Here is a 22,660-nt window from a genome sequence, read left to right as displayed (position 1 = left end):
CGATCCCCGGTACCAAAAAAAAAAAAAAAAAAAAAATGACATGATGAGGCTGGCCATACAACTGGAACAAGAAGAGTAAGAAAGTACTATGGAGTTGATGAGTTGACTGTGGTCAAGATGAACACCTTGCTCTTTGCAAATGTACACTGAAGATTTAAAAGGAGGAAAGGGACATGATGGATGTAACTTATTCTTCCGACAAGTACAGAGAATGTGGGGGTGGGATGGAAAGAACACAAGTAAAGCAAATAGCATAAAACAGTAAAAGGTAAAACTGGGTAAAGTGTAAAGGGGTATTTTTTATATTTGCTTTCACAATTTTCTGTAAATTTGAAATTATTTCCAAATTAAAAGTCTTAAAAATTACTATAAGCATAAACTCAGCATAAATAGAAAGCTCCTGTAAAAATATACATGATGAATAAACGAGGCCTGTTGAATGCATTTAAGAAGGGAGATTTGCAAGCATTCAAGAGGCATTAACACCAGGCCCACTTCCAGCTGGTCTGGGTGCTGCTTCTGCCAGCAACTCTTAGCACCTGTCCCTTTCCGGGACCTGAGATGGCAGGCTCCTGGTAGGGGCCAGGAAGAGACAGGGTTGAGCACCAGCTGAGCCAAAGAAGCTCAAGCTCTTCTGGTCTCTTGGTCACTCCCTGAAGAAAAGGGTCATGGCTTGGCTCCAAGAAAGAGCACAGTGTGTGTGTATCCAACTCGCCTTTCTCCCTGACACACAATGACACAAAGCTCGCATTTTCTAAGCATGGCAAAGCTGTAAAGATTACTACAAGGAAAGATAAAGATAGCAGAAGACAAAAGGGGTTGCATTGTTTTATTTTGGTGGAAAAGATGCTGCACAAAAGCACACCAGAGCATGAATAATGAACAGTCATTTGGCGGCATGATAAAGGCAAGCACTGGCCTCAACAGCAGGAGAACGGCATAATGAATCTGAAGGAAAAACTGCTTTGAATGTGCTATGAATTTGGGCAATGTGGACACCCATCCTAGAAATATGCCAGAGAACATGAACTTTCAAAGAGGAAAGCAGAAAAGGAAAACATAGAAAATCCCTGAACCAGAAGAAGGCGATGAGGAGGAGGAAGGGAAGATGAAGGAAGAGCGCTCCAAATCTGAAGAGCAAGATAAGAGGAAGCCTAGGCCTTGGGGCCCCTCTGCAGTAGATGACTCAAGACACCCAAGGGCAGAGAAAAGCACATATCTCGGTGATATACATTATTTTATTATATAAATATCATTAGAAAGCTTTGAGTTCAAAGTCTAACTGGGGACTAAAGATTAGTTTTAGAATTTGAATTTAAGAACCAATACAAAATTGTTTTTTACTAGAATAAAATTCATAGGAAATTTAAAAATAATTTTAAAGTATCATGTTTCTATTGCATTTTAGCACAATTCAGGTTGAGCATCTCTAATCCAAAAATCTAAAATCCAAAATGCTGTCATATCCATGATAACTTAAGTGAAAAAAATTCCACACTATGAAACCTGCTTTCATGTGAACATTATTTAAAATATGGTATAAAGTTATCTTCAGGGTATGTGTATAAGGTGTACATGAAACATATGTAAATTTCATGTTTGGACTTGGGTACTCTTCTCAAGATAACTCCTTATTCTCAATATTTAAGATATCTGCAAACATTCAAAATCTGAAGAAATCCAAACTCTGAAACACTTTTTGAAATCCTATGCATTTTGGATAAGGGATCCTAAACCTGTACTAAAAATCAAGATTTGTTAGTAATAATCTTGAAAACAATTAATTTTGTAAAAATAAGAAAAATTAGTGCTCTCACAGTAATGTTATTGTCTTTTCATAAAATATATTAAAATGATTTATTTCAGAAGTTCACTGTAAATGCTTTATTCATGTCTAATTGGTTTACAGGAGGACTTCTGAAATAAATTTAATCTTTAAATCAAAAACTTCATAAAGACTAAGAAGCTGAATGATTTATTGTTAACAGTTACGTTAATAAGCTTTTCAGGAGAACTTTATCTTTAAATATGAATGTGTTCCCATCTTATCTCTTTTAGCTTTATTCCAATCTGGACGAGCAGTAAATACTCATAAAATATAAAGTAGTTCTCAAAGGCTTATAACCAAACACTGCAGTTATTTGCCCTGCCTACAACTGCAAATTCTCTTCTCCAGAAGCAACTACTTAAAACTTCCTTAGCTGTTTGTTTTCATCTATACAGACATAGTGCTAAATAAAACATCCATATTTCTGTCGACTTATAAAGGGATAAAGAAGGATTTTTCAATCTCTTATGCTCTCTTCTACCTTTCTCCAACTTCCCAATGTGGCTATATTAAATTGTAGTTTTCTGTTTATTTTATGATCAAGTAATGATCCTCACTTCACGTATTGTTATGTTTCTTTGTATTTATGAGTGAATCTTCCTATATTTTCAGTAGATGGTTGTACGGGAATGATATTATGGAATCTTTAATTTTCTACTTTGTATATTTCTGAATTGTTTGAATGGTTTGTAAGAGCAGGCATATAAGCATTTACTAAAATCAATAAAAATATTTCCACTTTAAAAATAAAACAAACAAAAAACAAGGCAGCATGACAAGATGAAGATTGTATGATTCCACCTGTACAAGGCCCCTAGAGCAGTCAAATTCATACGGACAGAAAGCAAAATGGTGGCTGCTATGGGCTGGAGGCAGGAGCAGAAGAGAGTTAGTGTTTCATAGGCACAGAGTCTCGGTTTTGCAAAGTAAGAGTTCTGTTAATGGATCATGGTACAGGATGGGCACCACAGTGAATATCCTTAACACTACTGAACTGCACTTAAACACGGTTACTATGGCAGATTTCATGTTATGTATGTGTATTTTACCACAGTTAAGAAAAAAATGTAAAAAGACTGGCAAAGTCCCATCTCTGTTACCCAAGGAGCGGCTTTGCTGGTGGAGCCACTGAAAGCCCAGAGAGGTCCTGAGGACTCTCAGGACCCACAGAGGTCAACTTCCATCTCTTGATATGACTACTCTGGCCACAACCTTGAGCTCCTCCAATGCTCTGACACACTGATTTTTCAAATAACAGCAATAATTCATCAACTCGCCTGGGATGATGTACATTCTAATCTGATTAATATCTGGTAAATGAAGTGCTTTTCAGGGAAATGACAGGTATGACCTCCCAACAGTCTTTGACTTCACAAATTCAAGGATTTTATCAATTGTCCTCTGGGTTCTGTATTCCAGAAATCACAGCAAGACAGACAATGAAAGGACAGGAAGGGAAGAATCAGAAGGCCTTCAAAAGAAGGTTTAGGGAAGGGGAAAATGTGCTGCTGGTTACCTAGGAAATAAGGGCAGAACTACACATAATTGGTTGCCTTTGGAACACAGTTTCAAGGAACAAATAACCCCTGACAATGACAGTGTATGCTGACAATTTGGGGGCCGCTCCTCCCTTGTTTCCTTGGTATCTTCTACTAAACAGCAAAAGATTGAATTCTGAATGGTTTCTGGGAAGTTGTTTAGTGGATTTGTTCTCATCCACCTTCTGTCTTCCTCCTTATTCTAGTTAAACCTGCTTGAAAAGCTAGCAGCCCACGTCTCTGCGCCAGCCAAGCCTGCTCCTCCCTCTCTTCCCACTATGTTGCGCACACAGACACACCCACCCTCACTCACCTCACTTATTAGTTGTAGAAACAAACAGTGAAATGGGGCCTGCAGAACTCACTGGGGCCTATGCACAGTGTCCACTCACCCAGGATCAAATCCCCTTTCAGTTCCTCACCCTGCCCTCCATCTTGGCCAGGGCTCATGTGTCACGGGGTCAAGTGCCATGAGCTAAATGTCGCAGAATGGATGTTCTCACTGTGACAACCTGATGTCTGGGCATGAGGAAGCCCCTCTATAGGTAGAGAAGCGCAGAGAGGGTGACGCTTTGCTCAGAGTCACACAGCTACTCAGAGGCAGGGGCACAGGGGATTTAGACCCCAACTTCCCAACATTCAGTCCCTGGCTCACACACTCAGAACACTGCTAGGCTTTGCAAGATGAGCCAGAAATAAGGCCAGGGTTCATGTCACTCTAGTAGACTTCAAAAGAAAAGGCAAAACTGGGGGCCCAAACTCCAAGGGATCCCATCCCTCAATCCCAGCTGACCCAGCAGGTTCAAAGTCAATCCTGTTGCCGGCATCCCATGCCCTTGCTGGAATTCCAAAAAAAGAGCAGGCTTTGAAGGTCAGGCTATGCAGTAAATGCCCACTTGTTCCATAGGCAAGAAACAAAAGTCAAGCCCTACTGTGCAAATGAGGAGCTCGAGTGATTCACTCTCTTGTCTCAGGTCCGCTTATTAAGTTACTGCTCTAAGTAAATCCAAAAAGAGACAGCTGTCCTTTCATACTGAAGGGTGAGCTAAGAAATGAGCATGTGTCCTGGGATGTTTGGCTTCGTGGGCAGAGGGAACATTTCTTTGGCTAGAGAGACTAAGACATCTCTCTTCTTCCTTTTAATATTCAATTTCTGTTAATTTAGGGCCCTGTGATTTCTTGGTTTGAAAATGAGTCATGCATTACTTGGAGCCTGAGGTAAAGCAAATTCTCTGCCAACTGGGGATAGGAGTAGATGGATAGGGGTGCACACTCATTTCATATAACTTCCTCATCTGGGCTTACATGTGGAGGAGGTGTGAGTTCTGGGTGCTGCATTTGAGAAAAACATAGTAATTCGACATTCAAATACGGTCGGGGCAAGCTGTGCCTTGTGACCACATGCCCTTTTTACTCCTGTATTTACTACTAGAATGGGGGTGGCAGAGATGAGGGATTGGCACCAGCACTTTGATACTAAGAGTCACCTGTGTCTGTCTGCTATAACTCAACTACCTCCTAGATCCAGAGATGATGCAAAAAGCTTGCTATGGAAAAAACAATGTGGAAGAGAAAAAAGCCACATAACCACCTTGACCCAGGAAGAGAGAAAGCCCCAAGACATGTGGGGAGTATCCAGAGCACAGCAGAGCCTTTTGGTGGTGGGGGATCCTGCTGTTTCTGCTGGCCCAGCACCCATGCCCCATGCCTCTGACACCTGCCCCTCAGAGTTCACTGAAGGAGCCACTATACAGTAGATGCATGACCCAGGCCTGGCCCACTGGACCACAGCAACCCTCTGCACTGCTGTCCTTTGGTTTGCTATGAGAGTGAGGGAATGTGCCTGACATCCTTTCAAGCTACAGCAACTAACAACTGCAGGGCTTTGTTCAAAGCCAGACTCAGATGAAGCACACCATCTGCACCTTCAAATATGATAACTGAGATCACAGATACAACTCAGAAAGTTCTAGAATACAAGTGCTATTGCCCAGCAGAGCGAGTCTGTGAAAGCTGTTTATTTATGGTGAGCTGAGTGGGAAGACAACAGGCCCATCATATTTTGAAATGATGAATATGTTCAAGAAATTAGGAAGGCACCACAATGGCTGAGGGTCACTGACAGCCACATTTGCTCAAGCTCTGAAGTCAGCACCAGCTGCTCAAGCAAAGCCTCTGGAGAAATTCCTGGGTCCTGTTTGGCATAATCTTGCTTGAAAACCCTGCTTCTGGAGGCTGGTGAAAGGTTCTCCCCTTGCCTCCGCACAGGGTAGCAGGGCTTGGCACCAGGGAGCACCATCCAGCCTCAGCAGCAACAGCAGCCTGGCTGAGCTGGCTTGCAGCCCCCCCTGCTCCAGGACTGGACTGCCAGGCTGACTAATTGATTATGCTTTGGGGACCAAGCCTGTCCTGTCCATTCCACTGTTAGTCACAGCTGAGGCATGGCTAGAGTCCTTAAAAGGACTGGAACAAAAGCAGCAGCATCTTTCCAAGACAAAATTGATAAGAACACAGTGTCCAAAATGAGATGAAGATGTCCATTTTTCCTTAACGTGGGTATACCATAGCTAAACCTAGGGTTTAAGCAGATGACTTCCTTCCAAGATAACACAAAAAACAAAAATGACCTAAATAAGCAAACATACATGACTTACCTTGTGTTTGTCCCTCAACCTCCCCACCAAAGTGATATTTGTTGGCAAAAGTTTCTCAGGCCAAAGAAGAATTCCTAAACTAAAATGCTTACTGTGCACTTTGTTGTTGTTTTTTTCTGCTACCGGGGGTTGAACTTGGGACCTTGAGCTTGCAAGGCAGGTGCCAGAACCACTGAGCTAAATCTCCGGCCCTACACTTTGAAAAGAAAAGCAGTCTAGAGATCTCAGCCTTAGAAACAGGTCTGAGTGGCATCAGGCACCAGGGCGATATATTTTGGTTACACTTACTGACACGCAATTGTTGCATTCATGGACAACTGCAAAGAAAATCACAGGGCCAGTGAGATGTGGGACAGTGTGCTCTGCATCACTGCTTCAGGGAGTGGCTCCGTGTTGCAGCTCTAGATGCCCTGGACTAGGAGTTCACATAGTCCTGGCTCATGGGACTGGGGAGAGCTGGCTTCAGAGTGGCCGATGCCGGCCTAGGGCCCAGGGGGCTGGATGGCATAGTGTGCCCCATGCTGGGCTGCTGAGGAGAGGCTACATTCATTCCAAGAGGTGTGGCTAGACCTTCCCTACCAGAAAGAGCCCCACTACCAGCAAGCAGAGTCCCCATCCTCACTCCTCCCACCCCAGTGTCTGGGGCTGTAGCCAGAGGCCCCATCTGCGGTGGCTCTGAGCCTGGACCATGACATGAGCAACTGGCTAATTCAAGCATGTCTAATCCCAGAGCAAATGCTCTCCAGTTCAAGGTTTACCATTTATACAAGGGGGTAAAGAAAGCAAGGTGAATCATTCCTGGCCCAGGCAAAGGAGGCAAGGAGGGCTCTGCTTACCAAGTATATTATGCACCACACATAAGTGTACCTCACTCCAAACAAATGGGACTTCTCAAAGCTCCCCATGGAAGAATCTGGCGGATTATATGACTCCTAAAACCTATAATCTATTAAAGCATATAATTTCATTAACCATGGGCCCCGCTTTCTTTCCACAGTACACTGGACCCAAATCATAATCCCAAGTTACTGGGAATAAGGATGACAGCAATAATGATGAAGATGATGGTAGTAACAATAGTGACAGTAGTAAGAGCAACAAATACAGCATTTACCATGGGCCAGATACTGTTCTGAGCAGGCTAGATATACTTGCACTCGATTCCCTAATAACACTACCAAGTGGGTACTACTTGTGAAGCCTTGCTTCAGGTCATGCATCCAACAAGGGGGGGGGACCTGTCCTGGATCTGCTATGACAGCCCACAGCTACCTCTGAATGGCTGGACTGTCCAGAATGAGGTACACTGGTGGGCATCAGGAATGCACAGAAGTAGGACAGAGGACAGGAGGGCAGCCTTGCTGGCTGGTGAGGGTGTGGTTCCAGGGTACACTCACCTTCACTCTCCCCACTCGTCTTCATGCCTTTTGAACCACCCTCTGTACCTTTAGCCTTCTCGGTGTCTTCCTGGGCATCCTCGGCAGGCCCTTTCTCCTCATCTTCTTCCTCCCCAACGTTTTTGTAGTTGGGTCTCTTTTGCACCCGCCTCTTGCCCTTGTGCTTGTTCATCTCAAGGGACCGCTCGAGCGTCTCGGTGGGTTTAATGAAGCACCGAATGCTGGGCTTGGCCTAAGAAGTCCAAGAAAGGCAACAGATGAATGGGAATGCTAGAATCTCACTAGATACCAACAAGCTGCCCAACAGTTTCTGCCAAGGAAATTCATCTTCAAAACAAAATGCTGGTTTAGAGTTAAGACTATTACTAACATCATTATCATAAAATAACCAAAACAGTAACACCAGCTACCATTTATTGCTAAGTCAGAAGTACTATATTTTACTGTACCAGCTCTTTGATCCCCAAATACCAGTTGTTCACATAGGAAAAATGTTTCCAGATGACGCTTTTACATACTTTGTATGTGCCACCTGCTGTTCCATGGGCTTTAGCCATATTATCTCCTTTAAACTCTATAGCAACCCCACAAGATAGCCCTGCTCTTGGCCTCAATATTTAGATAAGGAAGCCAAAGCTCAGAGGTACTAATCATCTGTCTGATGTTGGACAGCCAGGAGTTGGCAGGGCTGGGGCTTAAACCCACACATCATCTGTACAATCTGTATCTCAACTACAGCACATTGATATTATTACTAACTCTTAAATTCATTTTAAAAGAAATTGCATATCACTACAAGAAAAAGAATGCCAGGGTGCCTTGCTATTATAAAAATAAATAACAGAAAAGAAGAGGCAAGATGTTCTGGACATAGCTACCTGCTGGGTGTTATGACTTAGATCTAAAATGTCCCCCAAAATTCTCATGTGTTCAAAGGTGGGGGCTTTTGAAAGGTGGTTGGATCATGGGAACACACTATGTTCATCGGCAGATTAATTTAGATTGATGAGTTTATAGTTAAATGTTCTATTAGAAGGCGGGGTCTGGTTGGAGGTGGGTCACTGGGGGCATGACCTATAAGGGTGTATTCTTGTCATTGGCTCCTCCTTTCTCTGCTTCCCAGCTGCCATGGAGTGAGCAGCTGTCTGCATCAGGGCCCTCCATGATACTGTTTCTGCCTTGGAGCCAAATGACCATGGACTAAACCCAGTGGAACTGTGAGCCAAAATAAACCTTTCTTCTTTTAAGTTACAACTGTTGGGTGTTTTGTTCCAGTTAGTCTCCTCAGAAGGTGATCCTGGTGAGCAACAGGGATGGGCCAAAGATCAGCTTGTTCCACACAAAAAAGTTTCCCCCTAGAAAAGGCAGAGGCCTCAGAGAAATGAAAATGGCCCCTGTCACCTGTAGCTTACATCTCATATTCCTGGATCTCAGTCTAACAACCATGATAAACAGGAATTATCAATCCATTTCAGATTCAAGAAAACAAAGGCCCAGAAGAGTTGAGGGACTTGCTGAATGTAAGTCAGCTAGTAAGTTGCAGAGCAAGCATGTGAACTCCAAAGAGCAAGCTCCTTCTAAAATAACAGTGTTTCACCAGACACTTAGACTAAGTTCCATATTTAGCAGTCTTTAAAAAGTATACACATACTAGGGCCGGGGATTTAGCTTAGTGGTTCCGCCACCTGCCTCACAAGCGCAAGGTCCTATATTCGATCCCTGGTACCAAAAAAAAAAAAGTATACACATACTGCCAGGTGTAGTGGCATGTGGCTAGTCCCAGCTCTTCAGGAGGCCAAGGCACAAGAACTGTTTTGAGTCCAGAAATGTGAGACCAGCCTGGGCAATATAGTGAGACCTATCCAAAAAAAAAAAAAGTATACACATGCAAATGGACCATGTCTAGAAAGGAGCAAAGACAAAAGGAAATTGATTTGTTTGGGGTCAGGGTTTGATTGAAACATTTGTCTCTTTCCAGACTCTGGATAATGTTCAGACATCATTTTGTCATTAAAAAAAAACTTTTAGAATAAACTTTTCCATTATCTTGATATGGATTATCTATCTCATGAATCTGCCCTAAAGAACCACTGTTTGTATTCTGGGGGCCACTGTACTTTGCCAATAAGTGGTATGTGCTCAAGGAACCCATTAATTTCAATAATGCTCAGAACAAAATGCAATTGAGTCCTAAATTAGCATCCAATCCAAACATTCATTTTTATTTACCTGTTTTGGATTATTCAACCACAACAATGACAGATAAATTGAGACATTAAACTACAGTGCAGGAAACCCAGATAGTGTATTAGAGATGCCAACAACCCTGAGCTTGGGGATAAGGACATTCCAGCCTAGGCTGCTTGACAGACAGCATCCATCAGAACCCACTCAGGGTGCTGTACAACTGAACACAGCCAGCAAGTCAGGGCCCCAAGATGAGGTGACTCACTTCCTCCCATCACTGCCTATCCCCAGTGAATTAGAGCATGCCACACAGTGATTGAAGCTCTCAGACACAGAAAACCAAGACCAACACAGCAAAACATTGCCTAGTCAGAAGCTGTGAGCAGAAATCCACACAGGTAGAGGCAGAAACCCTTCCCTAAGCTCTTCATGGACTCAGATGTTCAGAGCACCTGGCAGAGTGGAGGGAAGTGAAACAGAAGGCTCAGGGTGTGGGCCATCAAAGAGCAGCTGCCTCCTTGGGCTCTGTGTCTCAAGATGGAGCATATCATTCTGGCTGCCTCAGACCAAATGCAATCATGGAATCTGAGCATAGTGGCATGCATCTACAGTCCCCGTATAAGGGAAACTAAGGCTGGAGGGTCACTTGAGCCCAGGAGTTCCCAATAGGCCTAGGCAACATAGAGACACCCCCCATCCCATGGAAGGAAGGAGGGAGGGAGGAAGAGATTATGTTCCTTCAGGGCTGGATTGTAGTTCAGCACTTACCTAGCATGAACAAGGCCCCAGGTTTGATCCCTAGTGCAAGAAAAGGAAAAAGAAGAGAGAAGAGAGAAGAAAAGAGAAAAAGGAAAAAGAAAGGAAGGAAGGTGGGAGGGAGAGATCAAGAGAGACTATCGAGTTCGATCCCCAGTACTAAAACAAAACAAAACAAAACAAAAGAGAGCCTTCCTTCAGAGCATGATGAAAGAGTGAGCATCCAACATTTGACAGTTATCTTCCTGTCTGCCTGCTTCCCAAAAGAAAAACCCAAAGGGAAAAAAAAAATCAACGATAAAAATGAATTTGAGTCAAGTGTGGTGGTGCATGCATGTAATCCTAGCACTCAGGAAGCTGAGGCAGGAGGATCACTGTGAGTTCAAGGCTAGCCTGGCCAACATAGCAAGACCTTGTCTCAAAGAACAAACAAGGTCAGGCAGGCATGATGGTGCACACCTGTAATCTCAGCACTTGGGAGGCTGAGTTTGAGGCCAGCTTGGACTACATAGTGAGTTCAAGGCAAGCTTGAACTATGAAGTGAGACCCTGTCTCAAAAACAAACAAACAAACAACCCATACAAACAAATGAATAAAGTTAAGAACTTTCCAAAGGTATCTACTTTTCTTGACCACCAGGTGTCTGGGTCGAAGAGTGAAGGCGTGCCTACTGGAGAAATTCCAACCTTTAAAATGCAACCAACCCCACACCGCACCGAGGTCCCGAGTCGTTGAGTTGGGCGGAAGACGCCGAATCACCCTACTGCAGACAGGCAGGTCTGTGCATGCCCTACCGAGGTCCCGAGTCATGCGGAAGACGCCGAATCACCCTGCTGCAGAGAGACAGGTCTGTGCATGCCCTACTGAGGTCCCGAGTCACCCAGAAGATGCTGAATCACTCCGCTGCAGACAGGCAGGTCTGTGCACGCCCTACCGAGGTCCCGAGTTCCGCAGAAGATGCCGAATCAGCCCGCTGCAGACAGACAGGTCTGTGCACGCCCTACCGAGGTCTCGAGTCATGCGGAAGATGCTGAATCAACCCGCTGCAGACAGGCAGGTCTGCACATGCCCTACCGAGGTCCCGAGTCCTGCAGAACATGCTGAATCAGCCCGTGCCCCGGCAACAATCCACTGGACCCCGCCCCCCCGCTCCTCTCTACAGCCACCTGGTTCCACACTACAAAGACACAGAGGACACCGGACCACCAGACCACAGTACTGAGTCCTGCTGCTCCCGGCCCAGAGGTAGGAGCTTCTGAGCCACCATCCCACTGCTCCTGGTCCAGAGGAAGGGGCTTCCTGGTCACCATCCCTCCGGCTGCTCCCAGCCCAGAGGAAAGGGCTTTTGGGCCACCTTCTGTCGCACTGCTCCTGACCCAGAGGAATGGGCTTCTGGGCCACCATCCCTCCCACTGCTCCCGGCCCAGACGTAGGAGCTTCTGAGCCGCCATCCCACTGCTCCTGGTCCAGAGGAAGGGGCTTCCTGGCCACCATCCCTCCCGCTGCTCCCAGCCCACAGGAAAGGGCTTTTGGGCCACCATCCCTACCGCTGCTCCTGGCCCCTGTCCCACCTCTCCCAGCTCAGAGGAGGTAATCTGTGCAGGTGCTAACAGCCCCCTGCCACTGTCAAAATGAGAAAACATGTAAATAAGTCTCAAAACCAGACATCCAGATCACCTACAGCAACCCCAAAGGGAAATGAGATGGAACACTCTGATACTCAACCACCTGGACCCACTGAACTGGCAACAAAAGGGGATCTGGAAAAAATGAAATCAGAAATAATTTCTCAGATAACAGGAGAAATTGTGCCCCTAGTGCAAGACATGATTAATAAATCTAGAGAGGAGCTCAGAAACATGATGGAATCCCAACATAGGAAACAAATGGAATCCATAAAACAGATGCAAATAGATTTCCAGGACATGAAAAACTCCATTGAAAGTCTACACAGCAGAATGAGCCAATGTGAGGACAGAATTTCAGATATAGAAGATAAGATTGCAATTAGTGACCAGGAAAAGAAAAATTGCTTCAAAATTAGAAGGGAACATGAGAAATCAATCCAGCAACTGCTAGATGATGCAAAGAAGAATAACATAAGACTGATTGGGCTCAATGAAGAAACAGGAGAGAGTGCAGATGACATAAAAAATCTCTTCACAGAAATAATGGCAGAAAATTTCCCAAGCAGGGGAAAAGAGCTTGACATACAGATAAGTGAAGCATATAGGACTCCAAATAGCCTTGATCAAAAAAAATCTACACATAGGCATATAATTGTTAAGATTCCAGAAAGTCAACAGAAGAACAAAGTTCTACAAGCAGTTAAAGAAAAGAAACAAATCACATACAAAGGAAAGCCCATCAGAATCACAGCAGACTTCTCAACACAAACCATCAAGGCAAGAAGAGCTTGGAGTGACATATTCCAAGCCCTAAAAGAAAACAGCCTCCAACCCAGATTGATGTACCCTGCAAAACTATCTTTCAAAATGGATGGAGAAATAAGAGACTTTCATGACAAAGAGCACCTTAGGAACTTCGTGAATACCAAATCAGCACTCCAAAGAATTTTACACAATATCCTAGGAACAGACATTGAGGATCACAACCCCAGGAAGCAATGCAGAATGAACCCATCTGGCATGACAAGAAATTAAATGTAAAGGGGGAGTACCCAACAAAAAGAAAAAGTCATGGCAATGACAAGTCAATATGTTTCAGTTATAACCATCCATGTTAATGGTCTCAATTCACCAATCAAAAGAAATAGACTGGCAGAATGGGCCAAGAAGCAAAATCCAACAATATGCTGCATACAAGAAACACACTTAATTCAAAAGGAAACTCATAGACTGAAAGTTAAAAGGTGGAAAACAATACTCCATGCAACAGGAACCCGAAAAAAAGCAGGAGTAGCTATCCTCTTTGCAGATCAAGTAGATTTCAAACTAACACTGATTAAGAGAGACGAAAAAGGACACTACATCCTTGTAAAGGGAAGAATCCAAGAGGAAGAGATGACAATCATAAATATATATGCACCAAACACTAGTGCGCCCAACTATATAAAACAAATACTAACGGACATGAAAAGTCATATATGCACTAATACAATTGTAGTGGGGGACCTCAACACCCCACTGTCACAAATAGATAGATCAACTAGACTAAAAATAAGTAACGAAATACTAGAACTCAATCGAACTCTTGAACAAATGAACTTAACAGATGTTTACAGAATCTTCCACCCCACAAAAATCAGAATACACATTCTTCTCACTGCATATGGGTCATTCTTCAAAACAGACCACATACTCACACACAGAACATGTTTAACTAAGTGCAAAGGAACTGAAGTTATCCCTTGTATATTATCAGACCATAGTGTGATGAAATTGGAGATCCATAGCAAAAGAAACTGGAAAAATTTCATAAACACGTGGAAATTGAACAACACACTTCTGAATAACCAATGGGTCACAGAGGAAATTAAAGAAGAAATCAGACAGTTCCTTCAATTAAATGATAATGACAATACAACATATTGGAATCTATGGGACACAATGAAAGCAGTCTTATGCGGGAAATTCATAGCAGTGAATACGCATATTAGGAAAACAGAATGAGTCCAATTAAATAACCTGATGCTGAACCTCAAGCTTCTAGAAAAAGAAGAGCAGGACAACCCCAAAGCTCATACAAGGGAGGAAATTATAAAGATTAGAGGAGAAGTCAATGCAATGGAGACTAAGAGAACGATACAAAAAAATCAATGAAGCCAGGAGTTGTTTTTCGAAAGAGTCAACGAAATTGACAAACCCTTAGCCAACCTTGTCAGAAAAAGGAAAGAAAAGGCCCAAATCCGTGCAATTAGGAATGAAAAGGGAGAAATTACAACAGACCCAGCAGAAATCCAGAGTATCACCAATACCTACTTCCAGAACCTATATGCCAATAAGATGGACAACACAGAAGAAATGGACAGATTCCTAGATACATAGGAATTACCAAAGTTGAACGAAGAAGACCTAAAAATACTGAACAACCCAATATCAACCAATGAAATTGAAAATGTAATTAAAAACTTATCAACTAAGAAAAGCCCGGGCCCTGATGGCTTCACTGCTGAATTCTACAAGACATTTAGAGAGGAACTGTTGCCACCACTGTTTAAACTCTTCAATGAAATTGAAAGGGAAGCAATACTCCCAAATTCATTCCTGGAAGCAAGCATCACCTTGATCCCCAAAGCACAGAAAGACCCAACTGAAAAAGAGAACTATAGGCCAGTCTCACTAATGAACATAGATGCAAAAATCCTTAATAAGATACTGGCAAATAGAATGCAGAAGATCATCAAGAAGATCATACACCCTGATCAAGTGGGATTCATCCCAGGGATGCAGGGATGGTTCAATATACGAAAATCAATCAATGTAATACACTATATCAGTAGAGCCAAGAACAAAAACCATAGGATTATCTCCATAGATGCAGAAAAAGCATTTGACAAAATCCAACGTGCATTTATGATAAAAACCCTACAAAAAATTGGAATAGATGGTCTCTACCTCAAACTGATAGAAGCCATCTATGAAAAACCAACAGCCAATATCATACTAAATGGTCAAAAACTGAACTCCTTCACACTCAAATCAGGAACAAGACAAGGATGTCCACTATCACCACTCTTGTTCAATATAGTTCTGGAAACATTAGCCACAGCAATTAGACAAGAGAAAGAAATAAAAGGAATAAAGATAGGAAATGAAGTCAAATTGTCATTATTTGCAGATGACATGATACTCTATATAGAAGATCCCAAGAACTCCACCAAAAGTCTTCTAGACTTAATAAGCAAATTCAGTCAAGTAGCTGGTTACAAGGTCAACACACAAAAATCAATAGCTTTCCTCTACGCGAATGACAGACTCACTGAGAGAGAAATAGGGCAAATAATTCCTTTCACAAGAGCATCCAAAAAACTGAAATACCTAAGAATCAACCTAACAAAAGAAATCAAAGACCTCTTCTCTGAAAACTATGGCACTCTGAAAAGAGAGATTGAAAATGATATCAGAAAATGGACAGACATCCCCTGCTCCTGAGTAGGAAGGATTAATATAGTGAAAATGGCCATACTTCCAAAACTGGTATATAGATTTAATGCAATTCCAATTAAGATCCCAGCAGCATACTTCATGGACCTTGAGAAAACAATCCAAAAATTCATTTGGAAGAAGAAGAGACCCAGAATAGCAATAGCAAAAGCAATTCTAGGTAACAGAGACATGGCAGGGGGTATCACAATCCCCAACCTGCAACTCTACTACAAAGCTACTGTGATAAAAACAGCATGGTACTGGCAAAGAAACAGACCTGAGGACCAGTGGAACAGATTAGAAGATGCAGAAACAACGCCAGACACACTCAGCCATCTCATCTTCGACAAAGGAGCCAAACACCCTCACTGGAAGAAAGATAGCCTCTTTAATAAATGGTGCTGGAAAAATTGGGCTTCAACTTGCCAAAGATTAAAACTAGACCTATATCTCTCACCGTGCACTAAACTAAAATCAAAATGAATTAAAGATCTAAATATTAAAATAGAAACTCTGAACCAGTTGGAACAGAGGTTAGGGAGAACCCTTGAAGACATAGGTGTAGGAAAAGATTTTATGAACAAAACCTCAGTTGCCCATGAACTAGCACAAACAATCAACAAGTGGGATCTCTTCTTATTAAAAGGCTTCTGCACAGCAAGAGAAACCACCAGCAGTGTGAAGAGACAACCCACAATGTGGGAAAAAATCTTCACCTGCTCTTCCTCAGACAAAGGTCTACTATCTCGAATCTATAAAGAACTTAAAAAGATCAGACCTCCCAAATTCAAAAACCCAATCCGAAAATGGGCATCTGAAATGAACAGACATTTCTCACACAAAGAAGTAGAAATAGCAAATAAATACATGAAAAAATGTTCAACATCACTGGTCATTCGAGAGATGCAAATGAAAACAAAGCTGAGATTCCACTTCACTCCAGAAAGAATGGCTGCTATCATGAAATCAACCAATAACAAATGCTGGCGGGGCTGTGGGGAAAGAGGAACGCTGCTCCACTGCTGGTGGGAGTGTAGAGTGGTGCAAGCACTGTGGAAATCAGTATGGAGATACCTCAAAGAACTAGGACTGGAAGTCCCATTTGACCCCGCTATTCCACTGCTGGGGATCTTCCCCAAAGAATTAAAAGAATCATACCACAGTGATATATGTGCACCCATGTTCATAGCAGCACAGTTTGTAACAGCTAAAACTTGGAAACAGCCCAAATGCCCATCAACTGGAGACTGGATAAAGAAAATGTGGTTTTTTAATAAAATGGAGTACTACTCAGCCATAAAAAATGAGAAATTAGAGACATTTATAGCTAAGTGGATGCACATTGAGGTGATACTCTTAAGTGAAATAAATGGGACACACATGTATAAATACCGAATAGTTTCTCTGGTGCGAGAAACTGAAAGTGTAAGTAAGGACTAAAATGTATAATAGGTCATGTGAAATAGGAAGAAAAGTGGCAAAGGGAAAGGAAGTGGGAGGGCTAGGGGAAAGGATAGAAGGGAATGGGATTAATATGAGAAAATGGAAAAATAGGAACAAAATCTTTGTAAATAGGGAGGAATGGAGGGGTTGAAGGGAAGGCTGGGCAAGGGTGAAAAATAAGAACCAAGAGAGACTATGTAAAGGTGCAAATTTCCAATGATGAATGTCATTATATTGTATACCTAAAATGTACCAATGATTAGAATGAATAATCGATAATGCAAAATAGGAAGAGAAAGTCCAAAAGGGTAGGGGTAGTGGGAGGGGCAGGGGAAAGGAAAGAAGGGAAAGGACAAATGATGAGAAATGGAAAAAATGGAAATAAAGTCTTTGTAAATAGGGAAGGGTGGAGGGGGTGAAGGGAGGGCTAGGAATGGGAAAAAAATAAGAACCAAGATGCATTATGTAAAGGTACCGTTCCCAATGAGAAATGTAATTGTGTTGTATACCTACAATGTACCAATAAAAGAATTTAATACAAAAAAAAATGCAACCAACCCAGTAAACAGCTGGAAATAATGTAGAGGCCCATCAATCAGGAAATGGTTAGGTATTCTGGTCTGTCTATTCGCATCGCGGAAACCCACAGAGATGTCAGAAAGACTGAAGTCTTTTTAATCCCTGGGTAGACTAATGCATAAACAGCACCCTGAGGAAAAAGCAAAAGCAGTGCCTGCAGCAGGGTCTCTTTTAGGAAAGGTTTCCAAGGGCTGTGACAGTATGAACCCCAGTTTTCCTACAAAGTGGTACAAGAACATATTAGCAGTTCATCTTTGGGGGGAAAAAGGAGGCTGGTGGCATGGTGTACAACGGACAGCACACTTACTTTTTTTCACTTGATTTCTAATCATGTATACATAATAACTTTTAAAAAACTCAACAAGGGTAAGTTGGACATGGTGCTTATGGGTAGTTTTGTTTCTTTTCTATTTCAAAAATGGATTTTCCCTTAATACCAGCATCATCAAAATACCAGTTATCATAAAGAAGGTGGTGGAACTCAGCTGGGAAATATGGCAGAGATTCGCCACCACTGCTGCTACTCCTGCCAAAATCTTGGCTGCTGACCTCCTAGGAATCTTCCATTACACTGGACCATCCAGGATGTTCCAGATGGAGGGTCCGCATCCACCTCCTCCCCACGGTGCCCTCAGCACTCAGCCATGGGCCCAAGTAGAGCAGAGGCTCACCAGGCTGCTGCTGGAGTTCAAGGCTGCAGAGGTGAGTGCTTGTGCCATTCTGTATCCAAAGGGAAAGAGAAAACAATGGATAAAGGAAAAGAAAAGAGGAGACAAAAGAGAACCAAACAGCCCCAAGAGTTGAATCAATGAAAGAGCGAGCCCAGTGAAACTAACCAAAAGAAGTGGAGAAGCCCACTCTACAGTCAAAACTCAGAAGTCCTTCTGGCTTATCTTCTTGAAAAGAAACCAACAATGCGTACCCCTGAGGAGAGGACTCTGCAAACAAGGTCTCCATCTCCCAAACACCAGTGGTGAGGGCTTCACCAAGGGATCCTCTCCCAGAGGCCTGAGTGGAGCTGCAGGAGGGCATGGAGGTATGCAGTCTCCTTGCTGACTGTATTGGTTCGGTCGGGCACCTGCCTAGGAAACACGGGGGCCTGGAGCTCTGTGGCTGGAGTTTGGGCTAGCTTCTGGGGCTAGGGCCAGCTCAAAGTTGCAACAGGAGTTTCAAGGGTGGCCCAAAGGCCTAACATCTTTCTCCTTGAAGCATGTGCACCTCCATGTTGGTTAATGCACCTCCATGTTGGTTAATGCTGCCCTCCCCAGCCTGGCCCTCCTCCAGCCTGAGGCTCTGGTCCTTGCTCTGGGGAAGGAGAATCATTAGGGGTCAGCAATGACTGAGGCCTCTCAGGGAATGGGGGAATCTGAGAGCAGGCACTGCAAGGGTTGATGACAGGGTCAGGAGGGAAGACGACAAGCAAGGCCTGGGTGCCTGGGTGAAGGAGGCAAGGTAGCACCACTGACAAGACAAGGTCACACAGAATGTCCTCACAAGGTCTGAGTGTGTCAGCTTAGAAAGACCTGGACACAGGCTGCATGTGAAAAGCAACCTACGATCAATCCAGCAGTCAATCAATGATTTGGTTTATGGGTCAAAATATGGACATATATGTACATCAAATGTTCCAGCATTGACAGATACGTGCATGAAAATATATAGACAAAGGTCTGGAAGGATACACAAACTGAAACAAAGGTTCCCTCTGAGGCTTGGGGAACTTTCACTTTCTATACTGTCTGCATCAACATTAGGCAGCTGTGCTGCCCCAAGAAAGTACGACCAGTACCATTTAATTGTAAACACATCTTTAAAGACCGTATTTAATGTCCTTGAACTGTACTCTTAAAATGGTCAAGATGGTAACTTTGATATCATGCTTAATACAATTTTTAAAAAAACAAAACTTTAAAAACTATAGAAGTCAGGAATGGTGGTTACAGGGGTGGAGGTACAGACTGAGGAGTAGCTAAACAGGATGCCAGAAAAGTTGTCCGCCTTGACCTGAATTACGCACAAGTATAATTATATGTACATAATCACCCAGCAGAGTACCTTTTATGTAGTTTACTGCATGTACATCAGCCTTCAACTTAAAAAAAAAAAAAAAAGGAAGGAAGGAAGGGGAGTATGTAGAGCAGTAGTCCCATCTTTTTGGCACCAAGAAGTGGTTTTTGGAAAACAATTTTTCCTCAAATGGGGTGGGGGTGGGGGTTTCAGGATGATTCAAGTGCATTGTATTTATTGTGCACTTTATATTGTTACATTGTAATATATATGATATGAAATAATTATAAAACTCACCATAATGCAGAATCAATGAAAGCCATGAGCTTGTTTTTCTGCAGCTAGAGGGTTTTCACTGAAGTGAGGCTGTAATAATAATTACAATAATTCTCCCTAGGTACAAACTGGGAGAAGCTACACAATGGGGGAGTTCGATTCTCTGGAGGCAACTGGGGGGCTGACTGACTCCTTCCCTGAGCAGCAGGTGCTAGGGTAAGTGCGGGAAGACGTGGCTTCACCTCGGGGGCCTCACAGTGGCCTCAGGATGCATGGGCACTGGCCAAACAGCCACACAGCCATGCAGACACTGTGAGAGACAAGGCTCATGCAGCAGTGACAGGGCTCGGGAAGGAGTGGGATTGGGCTGGGGCTAGACAGCGGGCAGGGGCAGTGTTGGAGGGATTCATGGAGCAGGAGGTAACTGAGCTGTTTTAAAAGTCAACAAGAGTTCACCAGGACAGTGAGGAAGAGGAAGTGCAGTGGAAGGACCAGCTCAGTGTCCCTGTAGGAATCTGTTGGCTGAGGCTAGAAGAAGCCGTTCATGCTTTAGGCCTGCTAAGGCCTGCGCTACCCAGAGCTGGTGTGCTTGGTGAGAGCAGTGGTGAACTTGGACACAGTATTCCAGGCCCGTTCCTGAGAAGCAGCAGATGCACAGTCATGTGGACTTCCTAGGGAGTCCAGTAGTGGCACTGAGTCACCCATGTAGCCTTTCCAGCCAGATACTGAAACACATCACTCACAGAGGTGTCCGTGATGTCCACAGCTCAGAAGATGGCCGGGGTGACCCTGCCTCAGTCCCAGGAAGGTGCAATCCTTTGAGTGGGCTTCTCAGCACCTGCTCAGTGGTGCAGCTCAGCTGGGCAGCGGGAAAACAATGGCTCAAAGTGCCCAGAAAGGGGATGTGAAAGAACCAGGCAGGCTTCCCTGGGAAGTCCTGGTTGAGAACAGGAGAAAGGGCAGATAGGGGAAGGGAAGTGACGCGGCCCCAAAATTCCAACTGGATGTGTAGGAGCTACGGCAGCACCCAGCTAGAAAGCCCATCCAGGCTCTCCCAGACCAAGCCCACCTGCCTTCCGAGGAAGCAACTGGAATTCTTTTGTTTAAACAGAGCTGCTAAACAACTAGAGAAATAGGAAAAGATTTTCCTCTAAGAAAGCAGGCAGGTCACGTGGACTAATAAAAACACACAAATGTTGGGGCAGACCTGGGCCTCACTCTCAGACCCACTTATGAGCCAAGGAACCCTGACCAGATGAGTCTCAGCTTCCTCTTTTGTGAAACAGAGACAACAGTGGCTCCATCACAGGTCACCACAGGCTAAAATGAGACCCTGCCTACAAAAATCCCCGGTTTGGCACAGAAATACAAATACGGCATGTTCTCACCATCTGTGGAAATGGAACATATCAATTTCTTAGAAGAAGAGAACTGAATGGTGATCACTAGAGACTAGGAGGGGATGAGGAGAGGGGAACAAAGAGAGACTGATACTGTGTCCCAAGATACAGTCAGGCAGAAGGAATTAGAGCTGATGTTCCGTAGCACAGTATAGTAACTATAGTCTATAATAATTTCTAATGTATTTCAAATATAACTGGATGAATCTAGAGATGCCAGCACATAAAAACAGGTGATAGTCAATCTTGATTATCATCCTGCTTGGACAGAGAAACATCTAGGAAAGATCTGAGAAACATCCATTTCTGGGAGTCTGTGGTGTTTCCAGAGACAATGAATCATGCGAGCTCTAACTTCATCAGTTAGATAAATCCATTCCTGAGACCTTAATGTTTTGGAGGCTTAAGAGGTAGAGACTGATTAAGGTAGTGGCCCATGGGGGCATGATCTTAGGGACTATACAGTGGGACCTCAGGTCATAAAGTTTATTCTTTCCAGGATTCTGGTTGCAAACAGAATTGGACGAGAACCAAATCAAATTCAATGGTTAGGCTCAATGTTGACTATGTGGGGAAATTTGATTTGGTTCTTGTCCAATTCGGTTTGTGACCAGAATCATGGAAAGAATTAACATCATGAACCGAGGTACCACTGTATCTGGTGCCTGGCCCCTTCCTCTCTGGCTCTTTTCCCTCTCATTTTGCTTCCTAGCTGCCATGAAGTGATAGCTTTCCTCTGCCATGATGTTTCTGACTTGGAACCAGCCAACCACAGACTAAAACCTCTGAAACTGTGAGTGAAAATAAACTTTTCCACTTTTGGTTGTGTAAGTCAGGCATTTGGTTACAGTGACAAAAAGCTGACCAATAAAAAAGGATAAATGTTTGAGAAGATAGAAATGCTAACTAGCCTGACTTGGTTATTACACATTGTGTACATGTATTAAAATACCATACTATACCCCAAATATTTTTAAATGCCTACCTTAAGGCCTGGCACAAAGGGGCTCTCAATAATTATGTATTGACTTCCAACCCCTTGGCAAATAGATCACTAGGATGGAAGAGATTGTAGGGGAGGGGCTAACTTTTAAAACACGATCACATTCTCTGTTTTGAACTTGACTCTCCAGCTCCTAGCATATTCCTATTCATGGCCCTTTTAGTTTGTTGGTGGGCTATACTTGGCCTCCCCTGAGATGCTCCTGGGCCACTGGCATTGGGGCTGGCACTGGCAGGGCGTAGAGTAAAGCTAGAATGGAATCCATGACTTTGGGGCCCACCCACCTTAGAGGGTGCCAGGTTTGAGTCCTGTTTCTATGGCTCACTACCTTTTCCTCTCTGGCCTCAGTTTGCACACTCATCAATGGGCACTATATTAGCCTCTCTGCAGACATGTGCCAAGTGGTTGCTACACTTTCCAGGTAGCACCACTGCAAATACTCAGCAAGCACCTGAATGTGCCCAGTAGTGCTCTGAAGACCTTA

At 43.6% G+C, this 22,660-nt stretch overlaps 1 protein-coding gene across 9 annotated transcripts in view; it reads right to left on the bottom strand.

The window, feature by feature from the left end:
- Clec16a (C-type lectin domain containing 16A) overlaps window positions 1-22,660 on the bottom strand; it is a 224,433-nt gene that overhangs the window by 144,679 nt on the left and 57,094 nt on the right. For 6 of the 9 annotated variants that reach the window (XM_087202956.1, XM_087202950.1, XM_087202952.1 and 3 more), the window contains exon 10: window positions 7,418-7,649. In XM_087202956.1, the coding sequence (XP_087059082.1) occupies window positions 7,418-7,649 (232 nt within the window). The remainder of the gene's footprint in view (window positions 1-7,417; window positions 7,650-22,660) is intronic. The other 3 variants (XM_087202951.1, XM_087202955.1, XM_004864892.4) reach the window with 1 other exon arrangement.

Source organism: Heterocephalus glaber, unplaced genomic scaffold (genome assembly GCF_053883595.1).
Source record: "Heterocephalus glaber isolate CG9 unplaced genomic scaffold, H.glaber_assembly_v1.0 deba00001781, whole genome shotgun sequence".
In the NCBI taxonomy this organism is placed as follows: Eukaryota; Metazoa; Chordata; class Mammalia; order Rodentia; family Bathyergidae; genus Heterocephalus; species Heterocephalus glaber.
The sequence above is the reverse complement of the archived record's forward strand: the minus strand, read 5'-3'. Positions and strand labels throughout refer to the sequence as shown.